The 16942-nt window shown below is 37.3% G+C and overlaps 3 protein-coding genes across 3 annotated transcripts; 1 reads left to right on the forward strand and 2 right to left on the reverse strand.

Moving 5' to 3' along the window:
• Window positions 1-9389: 9389 nt before the first annotated feature.
• Window positions 9390-9755, reverse strand: LOC112082817 (acanthoscurrin-1-like). Its single transcript, XM_024150339.1, has one exon. The coding sequence runs from the start codon at window positions 9753-9755 to the stop codon at window positions 9390-9392; it is 366 nt and encodes a 121-aa protein (XP_024006107.1).
• A 603-nt stretch (window positions 9756-10358) lies between these two features.
• Window positions 10359-12185, forward strand: LOC112082818 (ubiquitin-conjugating enzyme E2 28-like). The gene is made up of 4 exons (XM_024150342.1): window positions 10359-10484; window positions 11431-11545; window positions 11633-11760; window positions 11865-12185. Exons 2-4 carry the CDS (start codon window positions 11434-11436, stop codon window positions 12183-12185), a joined length of 561 nt encoding a protein of 186 aa, XP_024006110.1. The 5' UTR covers window positions 10359-10484; window positions 11431-11433.
• A 3791-nt stretch (window positions 12186-15976) lies between these two features.
• On the reverse strand, window positions 15977-16939 carry LOC112082819. The gene is made up of 2 exons (XM_024150346.1): window positions 16490-16939; window positions 15977-16414 (listed from the first exon to the last, which is right to left on the reverse strand). The coding sequence occupies exons 1-2, from the start codon at window positions 16937-16939 to the stop codon at window positions 15977-15979; spliced, it is 888 nt and encodes a 295-aa protein (XP_024006114.1).
• Window positions 16940-16942: the final 3 nt, after the last annotated feature.

A 16942-nucleotide genomic window follows, 5' to 3' on the forward strand; every position in this document is an offset into this window, starting at 1 on the left:
AACAGAAGAAGACAGAATGTCGACAAAACGACGTCATCAGTTTTTTTTTAATTAAACCATTGGGCATTACAATTGTTTATATGTTTAAGCATGCAGTAGATTATCGATAAATTCCTTTGGTCTACTGGTTTCAGCACTTGGTTTATGAGCAATGGGTTCAGGGTTCAATTCCTAGAGAGTGGAAATTCTTTTTTTTTAGTATTATTCAAAACGACGACGTTTAATAGCTGTAACTGACGCAGATCCACCTTGGCAAATGAGTCATCTCCGTTAACGGAATAACGGGTTTGACTAACGGCTTCCAGGTCAATGTAGTTTTTTGCCAAAAAGACATGAGTTTGAGTACGAAATGACCATTTTTTAACAGTTGAGGTATGTTTCGGCACAGTGTGAAAGTTTGGGTATGAAATGGTACCATATGTGTTAGTTGAGGTAGGGATTAGCTGCTTTCCCTTATAACTCTTTTTGAGTTTTTAATTACAGATTTTAGCACTTTCAAATAAGACAGCACTTTGTTATAGTTTATAGACGTGAAAACTCATTTCAGTCCTTTCCTTCCAATTTAATTATCAGCAACTGGTTTGAATAAAATTAGTTAACCGAATTTGAAGACGATTTAGTAATTAAAAGGCTAAACACATCTCTTTCATTCTCTCTGTATCTCCTTCTTCGTCTTAAGCTCTCTCTGAGCTTAGTCTTTCTCTCTCTCTCTTTTTCTCCCTCTCTTTCTCAGATCTGTCAATCTGGTGACCATATCTCTCGCTCTTAGATATTTGCTCTCTTTCCATATAGTGATTATATCTCTCGCTCTTAGATTTCTGCTCTCTCTCAGTTCTCCTCTTCTCTTCTTCTCTCGCTCTCCCTCAGATCTCCTCTTCTCTATTACTCTCTTATCTCTCACTGGAGATGGATCTCGTGGAAGCTCACTGATCCTCGAAAAAGATCTTTTCGCCGTCACGAATCCATCGACAAAGCTGACCTTGCTCCGAAACTGTCGGCGAAGGATTTGTGAAGTCAGACGAGTACGAGCTAGGTGAGATCGTGATATTCAAGCTGTGTACATGATATCTATTCCATGGTAACCATATCCATGATATCTTGTCTATCGTAACCATGTCCTTGATGTATTACCCATGGTGACCAAGTCCATTATAGCTAGAACTCCGACATAGGCAAAATGAAAGACAATTCTTGACAATGCAACCATATAGTCGCTACCATGTACTTCTAAACAATCGTATATACTAAATCAATAGTGTTGTCCACTTAATCATAAAACTGTATTACATGTGAGAATGCCAATATTACAACAGCTCCATAACCATGACTACACAACCATGAGTATATACCAATATGAATGAAGCTCTTTAACAATAACTATATATACCATATAGTCGCTACCATGTAATTAAGCTGTTATAGCGGAATTTGTTGGTTTGTTGACAATTGGAGCCATATTTTATTTGTTGATGTGGCATGAGCTAGCTCAAGCTGTGGATGTGTACGTGACCATTACACTGGCATTAAAAAATAGATTGTTAATTGTGTACTTTGACAGTAAATAAGTCCAAGTATTTGAAGGTGATATTTAAGTAACTTGGATAATAATCATATGTAGATGAATATAATGGGGCATCTCAAATTACATATATATAGCCCTGCTTATGGTAAAAACCAGTAGGTATGACAAGTTGGTTATGTCCATATAATGTGGCTATATAAGACTAAGTACAATATAGTTGCGTATATGTCCATATGGTTATATCCACGAAGTACAATATATTTGGGTTTATTCCATATGGTTATGTACATAAAGACAGGTTCGATTAATAAAGTGAAAAATTATGTGGATGTGAATAATTTAAAAATATAGCAATAATACACTGTTGAAAAATGAAGACCTATGTGTATCGCGACCATATGTATTGTTCCAATATATTAGTTATGCATGATCATATGGTTATGTCCATAGAGAAATAGAGCTTCATATTATCATGTGTCCATACAAACATGCCATAATAATGTGTCCAAGAAACTTATATATTAAACCATATAGTCTTGTCCACTTAATCACGACACTAACACTGAATATAAAATAATAAATGCATAACCATGTTACTACAGGTCTATAACAATGAATACTCGATGTGGCTGCTCTGAATACTCTGCCGTATGGTTTATCTCTTCCGTCTCTGAAACAATTTCACAAAGTCTGTTAATGGACACGTACACATAAGTTTTGTTAGGCAGGAAAAAATTGAGGGATAAACCTAACGATTCTTGTGTTCAACTTCTAACTAATCATACCTACTTTAATTGCTATGTACGTGGCCACATATTCTCACCAATATCAAATTGTACATGGACTTATCCATGTGAACTACAAATTGCTCTGTATATATGTGCATTTGTTTGTTTCACAAAGAATTATTATTTGGGTGAGACTTTCATTCCTTCTCAATCTATTGGATATGTGTTTCTTTTTAGAAAGATATCTGAAGGTTGTGACTACACGGACAAACGCATTGTAACTAGTTTTGATGGACTTTCATTTGTACATAAAGAGTTTAAGATTTTTATTCGCCATGTAGACTTTAATTTTTCTCATATTATTGTTGGGTTGAAGGATCCTGTGGTGCCTCACATTGGCCTTTTCTTTTGATTAGTCATGGACAGGTCCACATGGATAGATTTCTAGCTAATTGTTGTATATTTTCTTTGTAGTTATGGACGTGCTTACATATCTTCAAGCCAATATAACATTGCTTATACAGTTATACTTATAAATCTACAAGCCGTTTTTATGCTATGAGAAACTATAAAAAAACTTTAATTATATGGAAGTGTGAACGAAAAGTATATGTAAACAAAAAGCATTGCACAAATGTGAACGTATCCACATATGTAACCAATCATCCTTGTGGATACAACCATATTGAAACGAAAGACTATCATGCATCGCGTTTATCTTCGTGGATACGTTCACACTGTAATATGTAGACATATCCATGGCTAATAAACTAGTTAACGTCAGTAGAAAAATTCACACCGCTGCGTTCATATCGCTGCGTCCACACCACTATATCCACACAAAAACATCCACACCACTGCGTCTATACTGCTGAATCCACACTGATGCGTCCACAAAGCTGTGTCCACATTAAAATATAGTCTATTGAAGTAAGTACAGATAAAGATAAACAAATAAGGATCATATACATGTACAAGCGGACATGGACATGTTGCTAGGCAAAACAAAACAAAAAACAGATCTTAGAAAAGTTCAACCTAGATTAAAAAAAAACTAAAACAGATATTGGGTATAGATTAGTTCCATGGATATACTTCTTTTAATTCGTCCATGGATCACAGATCTCCGCTGCGAACCGACCCCAAGGTCTCTTCCTCACGCCTCTGAATCGAGTTTCCTTGAGAGATCTGTAGTGATTCTTGATCTGTTGTGATTCTCGATGACGATCCGGTAACGACAACTGCAGTAGGTCTAGCGGCGGCAATGGCGGAAGAGCTTTTACCTCTTATTTTCCCAAATTAGAAAATATGTAGAGAACTAGAAGAAAAAAAAAAGGAAGGAAGAAAGAAGAAGAAAGTGTAGAACGAAGAAGAAAATGTGGACAGAGAAAAAAGAAAAATAAAAGAACGAAGGAAGAAAGGAAAAAAAGAACGAAGGAATAAAAGAGAATGAAGAAAGCAGATGTAGAAAACCAGAAGAAATCATTATCGGTTAAGATGTGTTGGTTTAATGTGGTTTAATGGTTGCTGGTTTAGGGACAGATGATGAAAAAAATGGCGATGATGTCTTTTCGCTGGAGATAACTAAATGAAAATGCTATTTAAAATAAAAGTGCTAAAATCTGTAAATTCAAAGTCAAAATGTGCTAAAACATGTAAATTTTTCTTTATATAATTGGGCTTTTATTTTAAGTACTGAACGCTGAGTTTTTTTTTCTTTCCTTTCGCTATTAAGCCTTAGGCTCATGTAAACATTTGATTTCTCTTGCTTTAAACTTGAATTGCCATTAGCTCAAAAAAAAAAAAAAAAACACAGACACACACACACATTTGTTTCCTGTATATGACATTTGCTTTTAGATAATGTTATTTACGAAACATTGATTTCATGAAACCAAACATACATAAATGTCAGAGTTTTTTTTTTGGGGTTAAATCAACATCAAGATTTTAGAGGATTTTTATCCAGAAATACTTATTGCCGTCAATTTTTTGTTACACTTGTTAACAATTTCTTTCGAAAATCTGTTTAGTGTCTAAAAATACAATATTTTAAACATAGATTTTACTCTTCTCTCTTGTTGCACACTAAAATATAAATTAAAAAGGGTTACAAAAACCGTGTACCAAAAAATATCAAATGATGCCTCCTGAGTCTTGAGTCTTGAATTAGACAGGTCTACAACTTTGACGAGAAATTGTCGGATTAACTATATCTACTTGAATCCCACATGCTAGTTTTGCCTGATCATCATCAATATATGTGCTTTATGAATTATGCAGAATGCCGAGAAGCAAGAATGGCCCAAGATTACTTTATGGTTGCCTGAAAACGCATTGATGTTGATAGGAGGTTATTTATGTAGCTTCTCATGTGTCACTCCGGCTGGTGAGATCATTGTGCTTCAACGTACTTATTACTTTGATAATAAGTCATTGTATGTTTACTATTATGACATGAAGTTATGAAGCAATACAGCTTTATCGAAGAGTTGATATCGAAGGTATTGTCCGGAAAAAAATAAAGAAGCATAGATTTTATTTTCATGTACGTAGTAGTTGCAGTTCATGATCATGTCGAGAATACAATGTGGTTGTAAGATTCAATATTGATTTAAACCTTGTAATATAAATCAATCCTCATTTCTTTTATTGTTAGACTGCAATTATAGATTTATTATGTATTCAAACAAAAAAAAGATTTATTATGTATTAAATGAAAGACAATGTGTATAGCTGTACATAGATAATTGCTATAATATAATACTGGATTCTGTGCCAGGTTTTTGATTGGAAGACAAAGTTGTGTCATAATCTCTTGAATGTTAGTTTCAATATATATATTTCCTTGTAAATATCGATGAAAATGGTGGTGAGATCTTTCATCTTTGACACAAGAATTATTTACGTAGTCAATGAAATGATGCCCAACAACTTTAATTCAAAACATTAAGTTATTCATCTATGAAATGATGTCGTTTTTTTGTGCATTTAAGATTTGAAGTCATATATAAGTCTCTGGTTTCGTTGGAGTTTCAAAATTCAAAATTCTGTAAGGAAAGTGAGTCATTTATTTTCTTCAGTTTGATCACTTTGGTGTTAACATTATTTGAAACTGCGAACGAGACATTGCAAGGGGTCCGTGCTATATAAGTATTATATTGACATATACGAAACCAGTTTGGTTAGAATTAGTTTTATTGATACAAACAATCCATAGAAGTTAAAAAAAAAAAAAAAAAAAAAAAAAAAAAAAAAAAAACCAATCCATAGAAGTTACATACCGAATTTTATAAGGTAAATCGTTCTGTTTCCATGCACTTATTATATTCCAATCATTATATTATTATTTTTTGAACCTTTTTTTATGCCTGGATCCATCGCTTCCCCCAGAAGACACGACCATGCGACCAGGCGAGCAAAAACCGATAGGAATTTGCTATTTTTGGGAGTTTTCTCACAATCAACAAACGATCTTTTTGAATTAACTGTATTTTTCATTATCGGCAAAGACGGTTTGTACCATCACAAAATCCTACAAACTACCCGGCATGAGAAAGAGACCTACGACCCACATGGAACACATCAAAATCCTGAGTTCATCACGAGCAGTGAGACGAAAGATCAGATAAGCAACCGAGTGAACCACATGGGAGTGATCTTGTCTGTGAGCATACCTATAAGACGTGTCTGAACCCGTGCAGGACTCAGTGCTTCGAACCCGATTACCGATTTGGATACCCTTTGGACTTCCTTTGTCACGCTATGTCCCTCTTTTATTGGAATCGACGTTTTCAATATCAGGTCCCAGTTGCAGTATCATACATTCGATTAATAAAATTTGTTCTGGTTTGTTTCCCTCGAGTCACCATGGCTGAATAAGTGTCCGGCACACTCCAATCATTACAAAAAATTAAGTTATTGTAACAAAATTTTGATACAGAAATTATTAATCACAAATTTGTTACATTTTAGATACAATATCGTGACTAATTTTTTTTGTCACAAATAAGTAGCATTTACGTCACAATCTTGTGATGTTTTAAAATTGTAACCAATTTTTGTCACAATTAATGACAAAATTGTGACAAAAATTAGTATCGTAATAATGGTGACAGTACTATGACCAAATATGTTGTCATAATTTTGTTACGAAGTTGTGAATGAATTTATAGTCTCCATTTATAACAATATAGTAACTAAACGCAACTTATAATTTGGTTCGAATTGAATACAAAAAATACCGTAATCAATTACAACCTAAATACGGTAACAAATTTGAGGTATTTTAATTACTTTATAGAAGTTTTACTCAGTCATAATTATTTATGTAATAGCTACAAAACTACTTTAGAATTATTTTGTTTACACGTTAATCATAAACAAATTTTTACATATACAATATATATATTTAAATAATATAAATTATATTTACATTAGCCAATTGGTCTTAGGAATAAATTTAATATTCACGATTCAAAAACGGTATCAGAGCATGACAAAATTGCTGCTCAATTCCTTTTTGTTTAAGAATCAAGTCGATTTTTTTTTTCCTTCACATCTCTTCCGTCGACCTATTTCTTCTCTGTGAAAACAGGAGTGAAGATTATCCTTGAAAACCTTGTTCTCATTCAGGAAAACTAGTGTTATCAATACTCTGTTTTTCATTCACGAAAACAGGACAATTCGGTTACTCGCTTTGGCTCCTTGTTCTAATTAATCACGTCAAACACATAAGGTTTGGCTCCTTGTGTTATTATATTGGAGCCAGTCAATGATACATATTATATTGGAGCCAGTCCATGATTCTATTGTTGATAGTAAAGTATGTAAATGGAACATCCAAAGTAATCAATCACCCACCATACATATTATATTGGAGCCAGTCCATGATACTATTGTGATTATGACCCTATTTTGGATAATTCTTACCAAATTCTTCTGTCCCATGAATTGAGTATTCGAATAATGTATGTGCTTACAGTTATAAACGTTAATTTATTCCAAAAATTATTGAAATAATTGTGTGATTTGTCATATACTTTCCAGTCAAAGTTCATATTCATGTATGTATGACGATAATATGTTGTAACTTGTTCAATTCGGTGATGTGATAGCGAAATCTAGCAAATATAAAATCGGGCATATTAATATCATATATTAATTAAGATGTCGCAAGAAAATTAGATGATGACAAAATCAATGCCACATGTTATTTAGCATGCAAGAGATATTGAATTATTGATGCATATATGAAGCTGTCTAAATTAAATGCTTATATATTTGGGAAACTTTTTCTAAAAACCGAACTATTGTTCCTACTTTTTCTCTCTCGCGAAAACCCTAGCCGACTATCAGATCTGATCTCCGAGCATCTCTGTTGCTAGCCGGCGATGTGAGAGGACATCGATAAAAGTAAACCTTCATCTCCGAGAGCAAGTGTTTTCGAGGTTTTCTACTGTTTTCTCTCCGGCGGTGCTGAGGGGTGGTGTAATCGTGGTGGAGAGGCATTGTGGTGGCGGAGGCAGACAAGGCTTTTGTGAAGAGATGGACGAGCCGCTTGGTGGAATCGCCATAAGGAGAAGAGTTTGCCGAGAGGATCGAGAGCAAGTTGTGAGCGGCGGAGAAGTTTGACTGAGAGACGAAATCCCCAGCGGTGAAAAGAAGACGACGGAGGTGATGTGAGGCGGAGGTTGCGGCGTAGGATCAGGCGTGGCATAACGGAGAAGGAGGAGTTCTCGGTGGTGGTGGTGGCATCATCGGAGGAGGAGCTAGAGGATTTGAAGGAAGCAAGTATTTGAAAAGATTGAAATATGCTTTTGGTTCATATGATAGATTTGTTTTCCCTCTCGATCAAATGAGTCATTTTTAATGGGTAATAATAAATATTACTTCTCTTTATCTGAAGGTATATTGCTTGGATTATTATAAATAAATTCTCTGGTGCTCCGATGCTGCTAGAGGAAGGCAGCGAGAGCTAGGAGGAGGTTAATTGGGGGTTGAAGAAGAAGCTGCAGCAGCGGAAATCGGCGTGGCGGTTCGGTGGGTGGGCATCGCTAGGCGATTTATTCATTAGGTTAATGTGTAGCCGGTTCAACTTTTGTCTCGATTATTCTTTTTGTAAACCAACTCCAATTTTCGGTTTGGAACGAAACAATATAATATAACTTAAAAATAATAATAAAAATTAATTATTTCTTTTTCATGTCATCACTTATTATATGATTTATGACTAAAGTTTTGTCGAAAGAAGCAACAAAATTGAAATAGTCCAGTAGTCACACAATATGATGGTTTTGTGACAATATTTTTAGTCTACGAATATGCAACGACACTTTAGTCATTATTTGTTACGATTTGCAACTTAGGATATTATACATGTAGCAAAATGTGATAATTTTGAGATATTTTTTATAGTCTTTAATTGATACGATTTTTTTACTATTAGTTTTCGTCGCTATTAATGACAATATAGATACGAGAGATATTCGTCACAAATAATATGACGGTTTTGCTATGAAAATAAGTTTGTGACGATTTTATTGTGACTGTTCAAAAAGCGTCAAAATACCATCACAATAATTTTATTACTACGAAATTGTGATTATTGTGACAAAAAATTTTGTAACAATATTCATTTTTTTTTGTATTAAACTCAGCAAAACTCATTGTCTAAGCAAATCCATGATTTTCAACAAAACCACGACCATCCAACCTAAGCGAATGAATTGATTACCATAAGACACGTCCCAGCAATGCTTTAGGGAAAGCATTGTTTACTCACATGGGATTAATGCCTGGTTGGATGAATATAATGAAGTCTTTAGATTTGGGAAGAAGAAAAAAAGCCTCCAAACTTTCCATCAATCACTTTATCGTCGTCTTGATAGTCTTCCCAAATCCCAATACTTCAGGAAGCTCCGACATGTTTTCTCGTCGACGAAATTAGGGTTATGTATTCTCGGCTTCCCTTGGCGCGCTCTTTAGTTCCGCTTTGACTCTAGTGTTGTGCTCTATTTCTCTGGTTTATATTAAGTAACTTGATTTTTTTGTCAAACGTAATTGTAATATTAAATCAAATATATAGCAGCATAATCTTAGTACGTAGTATGATGATTTTTTTTTTTTTTAATAAGAAACTAACTAGAATCCTCAGCCACCTCCACATCGGCCGCTGCCGCAGCCACTGTTATATCCTCCGCTTCCGCGGCCACCACCACCACCACCACCAGCACTGTGCCGCTATGACCACTACATACTCCACCTCCAGCATCACCATCGCCCTCACCACATCCTCCACCTCCAGCATCACCATCGCCCTCACCACATCCTCCTCCTCCAGCATCACCATCGCCCTCACCACATCCTCCTCCTCCAGCATCACCATCGCCCTCACCACCACTGCCATATGGTCCTCCACACTCACAGCTTTTCACTACAAGCATAATCACATCGAAAACCACAATGACTAGAAGGACTATGAGGAATATAAAAAAAGGTTCCATGATCTCTCTTCAATAAGAAACCAGAATAAAATATGTTTGACAAGAAGAATAAATAAATAAATTAAAACCAGAGCAACTGTATTTATAGTCAATATTTTTTTACGATTTGAACTAGGATAAGGAGTTTGGGCAAAAACCTAGTTGATCCAGAACAAAGTAAATAACAAAATTACCCAAAAACAAACATAAAAACAACTTGTAATTAATCTTTCATTTTTTTCTTTATTACACGAATTGTTTTTTTTTCTATTAAATCAAGTTCAAGAAAGGAAACATATATTCCTTTAGAGCCTTTTATGAGATAGAGTTATCGTCGTCGAGAGTGGAGAGAGATTTGGGAGAAGGAAAGTATTGGAGCCAAACTTAAAGATTGTGAAGCCGTTGTTGGTGGAGGATTGGGTCTTTCACGAGATTTGTGAGTGATATTCGTATATATCATCTCGACATTTTTAGTGTGATCGGTAGTCTTTTTTTTTTTTTTTGTATGCAACAAGATAAATTGTTTTTACAAATATTATATGCGTAGACAAATATTTTATTATAAATCACTTATATATCAATATATTTATTTATTTTTCCCAAAAATTCATTTCTCCTTCCCAAGTTTTTTTATTTTCTCTCTTCCTCTCCTACGGCGATTCTCGTCGCCTCCGTCAAATCCGTCGAAACCGTCGATTTTTGCCGGTGTAGTGGACAACCGAGGGTTGGGTTTCCGTGATTATTGTCGAGGTAAGTGTTTCTTCTCTTCCTTTTGCCCGATTTCATTCGATAATGGGAAATTAGGGTTTTGGATTTCATGGAAAATTTTTCAAATCTCTAATCGGTGGTTTAGGTTGGGTTATTAGTGTCGATTTTGAGTCATCTCACTTCATTCAAACACGAAAACGATTAGAAGTTAATATTTTGGGAGATTTAAAAGGAAATTGAAATCGGTGAAATTAGAGTTCATATGAAAAGGGGAAAAATTTTGGGGCTTTCATTTGGGGTTGTAATTGGGGTGTAATACAATGAAATTAAACCGTTTTTCACTTGCTTTCGAATACGAATTCATGTTATACTGTCATTTGGTGAATTTTTTTTCCGATGAAATTAGGGTTTTTTCAATTTGGGGAAATTAATTGGGGCTTTTCTTTGAGGTTCAAATTGGAGTCTAGTTCTTCCATATGCATTACTCGTGTGTATGTTAAAATGCATTAACAAAGCTGATTATGTGTATTGGGGTTGCAATGGGGTGTAATTCAATGAATTTAGACCCTGATTAAACTATTTCGGAAATGATTTAATGGTTTTAAGCTTTCAATCTGAGTTTGGTTTCGATGTAATTGGTGTTTCCAACTATCACTAGCATCATTCGTCTATATGTTTAAGGCATTATCGAATATGATTTTGTGTTTTCGATTTTGTGAGACTTTAAATGCCTTTCTCGAATATGATTAAGTAGTTTATCGGGTCCATATGATTCGATCTTCTGTTTTTTGTTTGGTATATGTGATATGATATGATGATATTGCTAAATCGATGTGATATGATATGATGATATGATATATGTGATATGATATGATGTACTGAATCGTTGTAGTTGTTTAGATGCTCGGTAGTGTATATTAGTATCAAAATGTTTTTGTGCTATATCGTTTGTCTTTGTATTGTACTGATCCCCTTCTGTTTTGGGCAGATAATGCCAAACTACAACAGCGGTTCATCGGAAGAGGAGGTCCCATACTGGGAGAGAGCCATGACGATGCATAAAAAGAAAATTGAGAGGGTTAAGAGCCCACTCTACAGTACATGTATTTCGTTTCTGTATTACGCTTAATTATGTTGTTTCCGAGTTTTGAATAAAATACTAATTTTTTTTGTTTCACACATATGATTAGGCCCCGTTAATGGAAATATGTTTTATTGGGAGGCTGTGGTTTTCGGACCAGCAGGATCGCCTTACGAGAACGGAGTCTTCAAAATCGGCATGCACTTTCCTCCAGAATATCCGTTCAAGCCACCCAAGGTATGACGCTTTAAACGGTTCTCATATTTTAGTAATCGGTTGTTAAATAATTATTTTCTCTTCCTAAAACTCGGAAAAGATTCATAACAACCCGATTTCTGCAGGTCTTCTTCAGAACCAAAATTTTTTACCCCAACGTAGGAGATCGTGGACATATCTTCCTTAGGATGCTGACTAACGACTACTTCTCGCTCATTTACACCATCAATCAGATTTTCATTAAACTTCATGAGATGCTGACAAACCCAGAAATAGGTGAGGGGGACTACTATGATGAAGACAAAACGAAGCTGTACAAGGAAGACAAGGCGGGGTTCGATGAAACTGCTCGAGAATGTACTTTGGAGCATGCTGGGGCTTCAAAACAAATTCCCTCTATCTTTATCTTATGTTCTGTTGTTATCCAAACTCTAATTAAGTTTTAATGTTTATGTAAAAATATTGTACGTTTTTAATTTTCTTGTATTATTTTGTGTTTTTTTAAATCGTATCTTTTAAGATTATGGGTAACGATTTGTATTTTTAAATTATAATACTTGTATTAACCAAAAAAAATTGTAAAAAAAAAAAATATATTTTATTTCGGATGAACCTCGAAATGAGATTCATTACTGGAACCATGATTTTACCCGAAGTTCGTCCCACATAAAGCAAATCAAAAACATTAATTTTAAAATTCGATGAACCCATGGAAGATTCACTACTGAACGTGCTCTAAACCACTGCCTACCAAGCGATCAGATGTTAAAAGCACATAAAAATAATTAAAACTTAAAACGCGAATGTAAACTCATTTAAAACGATTAGAGGACTAAACAGTCGGCAAAACGGAAGACTAAAGAATAAAATAACAATAGTTTTGTCACATGAAGAGAAATAATAATCTATATTGTTGCAACAGGAGAGCACTTATCCATTCTCTTTCTCAATATTCTATTTTGATTTTTGTGGAAAGCTTCAACTAGTGGACTAATTTCAATCTGATAAGGACAATTATTAGATATTTAATTGATCAAATCTAATTACTATTTAGTATCAATATGAACTTATTGTTTCTGTCTTATCCCCGGCGAAGAGTGGCAAGGCGAGCCACCACTTCATCATATTCCAAGCGCTTTAGAGCATGTTTATAGGAGAACTTCATGATTGTTTCTTAATTAATATTATATTAATTAATTGATGTTAAGAATTAAATTAAAAAACTTGAGGTTTTCGATGGTTTATTGGAGAAACCAACTATCGTTTCAGTTTTGAACACTATCGCTTGAACACCCCAATCTGTTAAACCAACTCGTTTCAGCTCAATGATAAGCAAACCAAGTGGATCTTAAAATCCACACTCAAGAGTTTAATGTTTGGTTTAGTGGAAGAAGAAGTTTGGCAAGAATTCTGATAAGATCGATGTAAAGTAAAAGACTAAGATCAACGAATTTGGATTGTATTGATGAGATTATAAGTTTACAAGTGTGTTTCTAGCTAGAAATTGGATGATCTTTTATATAGAAGCGATATCCTATTTATACTAAATAGATCGATACTTCAAGATTTGCAGGACGTTATGATCTCCATTCTTCCGGGATCTTCGGGATCTTCACTTATCCATTTAACTTCATCCTTAAAGCTCGTCACGTCCTATCGAATATCCTTCCAAAATTCTTTCTTTTCGTTTATGGGCCTTGGGGCCCAGAAAGGCCGATGTGATAATTAACTCGAAGTATGGGCCGGACTTATGTCAAGTCCAACACCAACATTTGCCCCCCAGTCCATTTAGTGAGCTTCGAACTAAAGGGGCCGACTAACTATGGGATACTTCGATTTTCCCTCTTCTTCAAGATTTTATCCAGACGGTTCAGAGCGTTTTTCCCACGAACGAAAGACCGAGATTTATTTAATCATCAAGACTAAGATTTTCCTCGATACGATGTATTCGAATCTTGTCGAGATATGGTAAAATCTTGTTCGCAGATAGAGATGGACGGTTCAGATTTGGTTTTGCGAGGAGTTCATCAATCTCAATAGCAGTAATAATTGCTACTTTATAAGGATCAACTTCCCACGTCTTTTCACCATAACTGCACGCCTCCACTTTCTACAAGGTAACTTCTCACCTCCTTTTCTTTTTATTTTGGTTTTCAGTTTCCCTTGATTTCCTTTGCTCGAGAAAAACAGTTTTCTATTTTTCGCAAAAACTTCTCTTCGAGAAAAATTCTGTTCCCCAAAACATTCTCCGATGGAGCATCCCTACGTCCCAACAGTCTCGATCGTTTCACCGAAAGAGCTTGCTCGCCTCCGCCGAGTCCACGACGTTCCCTCGGCGATTGAACTCATCGTTCCAGACAGAGGGGAGAAAGCGAAGACCGTGCGTGCGGGCTATTGCGTCGCGTACACCCCATTCTTTGATGCATGCGGGCTCTCCATCCTGATTCCGCCGAGGCTTCTTGTCATCCTGGCGGATCTGCAGTTAGCGTTCCCGCAGATGAACCCTAACTTCTTCCGCGGAGATTCATTGACCAAGTTGTCAGGCAGTCTGCTGGTTAGAGCGGCGGAGTCTTGAATTCCTTTTGGAATCAACGAGCTCCATCGAGTTTGTAATATTAAGAGCAATTCGTCCTTCCCGGGGTCGTTCTATCTGAGAACTCTTCGCAGTCATCCAGTTCGTCCTCAGACTCTGGATGGGCGGATTGGTTCTCGGGGTTGGGAAATTCATTGACCGGGTTGTCGGGCTGGCTGGTTGCAACCCCTGGTCCGGGTCTGTTGGATGGTCCGGCCTCGTCGGAGGAAGTTACTACGTTGACTGCCTTGGGAACTAGGTCGATGCTTGGTTTTTCGATTCCTTCTACAGGAATCACCCTTTTAACCATTGGGTCAGAGGTGGATGCTACGGCTGCCAGGGCATCGGCGGAGGTATTCTCCCCCCGGGGGAATTCTGGTTAGCTCGAATGAGCTAAACTGATTTGCTATTTGGCGGACGACGTTTAAGTATGCTTCCATTCGTTCGTCTTTTGCTACGTAGTCGCCATGAAATTGGCTAGTTACAAGCTGTGAGTCGCTGAATGCGCTTATTTCTCGGACTCCGATCCCGAGAGCTAACCTGAGACCGGCTATGAGGGCTTCGTATTTGGCCTCATTGTTGGAAGCCTGGAATCCTAGTCGGAAAGATTGTTTGAGAATCTCGTTTTTTGGGGAAACTAGTCTGATTCCGACTCATGAGTCGTGTTTTGATGACGCACCATCCACGTGGAGCGTCCACTTTTGACTGGATGGTGTTGCATCATCGAGATCTGGAGTGAGCTCGATAACAAAGTATGGTCGCAACTTTCTGGCAGACATTACGACCACTAGGACTTTCCATAGCAGGGTACCTAGTTTTGGCGTCTATAAATCTTTTGCTCACATAGTAGATTGGTTTTTGCTCGTTCTGTTCTTCGCGAACGAGTACACCGCTTACTGCAGTGGGAGATACAGCTACATAGAGATTCAAAGGTTCTCCCTCGACTGGCTTGGCTAGTATGGGCGGTTCACTCAGATATGCCTTGAGCTGTTTGAACGCCGTTTCGCACTCCTCGTTCCATTGGAACTTTTTGTTCCCTTTTTAGAGTTGGTAAAAGGGTAAGCATTTGTCAGTCAATCTCGAAATGAAACGGTTAAGGGCTACTATTCGCCCTGTTAACCTTTGGACCTCCCTCGTAGTTTTGGGGGACGGTATTTCGAGAAAGGTTGCGATCTGTTTAGGATTTGCTTCTATTCCTCTTTCAGTCACTATGTAACTAAGGAATTATCCGGATGGTACTCCGAATGAGCATTTAGTCGGATTGAGTTTCATTCCGTACTGATTTAATATTGCGAAGCATTCTTTAAGTTGTGCAACATGGTCCTTTTCTTTCGAAGATTTGACGAGCATGTCCTCGATGTAGACCTCCAAGGTCTTACCGAGCTGTTTAGCAAACATTTTGTTGACTAGGCGCTGGTAAGTAGCTTCCGCGTTTTTTAGACCGAACGGCATTACTTTGTAACAATATGTGCCGCGGTCTGTTATGAACGCAGTCTTTTCTTGGTCTTTAGGGTTCATGAGTATTTGGTTGTACCCTGAGAAGGCGTCCATGAACGACAATAGTTCGTGTCCCGCTGTAGCTTCCACCAATCGTTCTATGTGAGGGAGTGGGAAGCTGTCTTTCGGGCATGCTTTGTTGAGGTCGGTGAAGTCTACACAGACTCTTCATTTCCCGTTTTTCTTTTTAATAACGACCGGATTGGCTAGCCAATCTGGGTACTTAACTTCCCTGATTGAGCCAACTTTAAGTAGTCGGTCTACCTCGTCATTCACTGCTTTGGCTCGGTCTGGGCCAAGCTTGCGGCGTTTTTGTTTGACGGGTTTGAAGGTCAGGTTGACATTTAGTTCGTGGGAAGTTATCTGCAAGTCGATCCCAGGCATGTCCTCTGTGGACCATGCGAAAGTTGCAATATTCTCTTTGAGGAACTTTATGTGTTCGTCGCGGACAGAACTCGAGAGTTCTGATGCGATGTTGACTACTCGGTCGTGGTGTTTTTCGTCAATACAGACTGGGACAACAAGGTCCTTGCGTAGACCGCGAGTTATGGGGTCGTTTCCCCATTTTGCCCGCTGCTCGGCGAGCTCTTCTTGTTTCTGTAGTTGCTACAAAGGGGATTGTTCGATCTGCTTGTGTCCAGTCATGTAACACATTCTGGAAGCTCGTTGGCTTCCGCGGACTGTCTTGACTCCCTCAGCGGTTGGGAACTTCACGCATTGATGGTATGTGGAAGGTACTGCTCTCATATTATAGAGCCATGGCCTTCCTAGTATGGCATTGTAGGGGGCGGAGCGGTCTACAACTTCGAATACTGTCAGTTGTTGGACTCCGCAAGCTACTACCAGGAGTGTGATAGTGCCCATCGAATAGGTGGTTTCGCCTGCGAAGCCGGTTAGCGGCGATCTGGTGCCGCAGAGTGTGTCGTCACTGAAGTCCATTTGTTTATACGCGTTATAGAATAACACGTCGTCCGAGCTCCCGGTATCGATCATTATCCTGGATAGCTCGCACCCCCCAACGTCAAGACGAACTACTAGAGCGTCGTCGTGTGGTTTGTCTAAATCGAATGTTTCGCTTTCCAGGAAAACTACTTTGTGGTTGGGAACCTGTAAGGGAGCATGCTCCCGCATATC

Source organism: Eutrema salsugineum, unplaced genomic scaffold, assembly GCF_000478725.1.
Source record: "Eutrema salsugineum unplaced genomic scaffold, Eutsalg1_0 scaffold_7, whole genome shotgun sequence".
Classification (NCBI taxonomy): domain Eukaryota; kingdom Viridiplantae; phylum Streptophyta; class Magnoliopsida; order Brassicales; family Brassicaceae; genus Eutrema; species Eutrema salsugineum.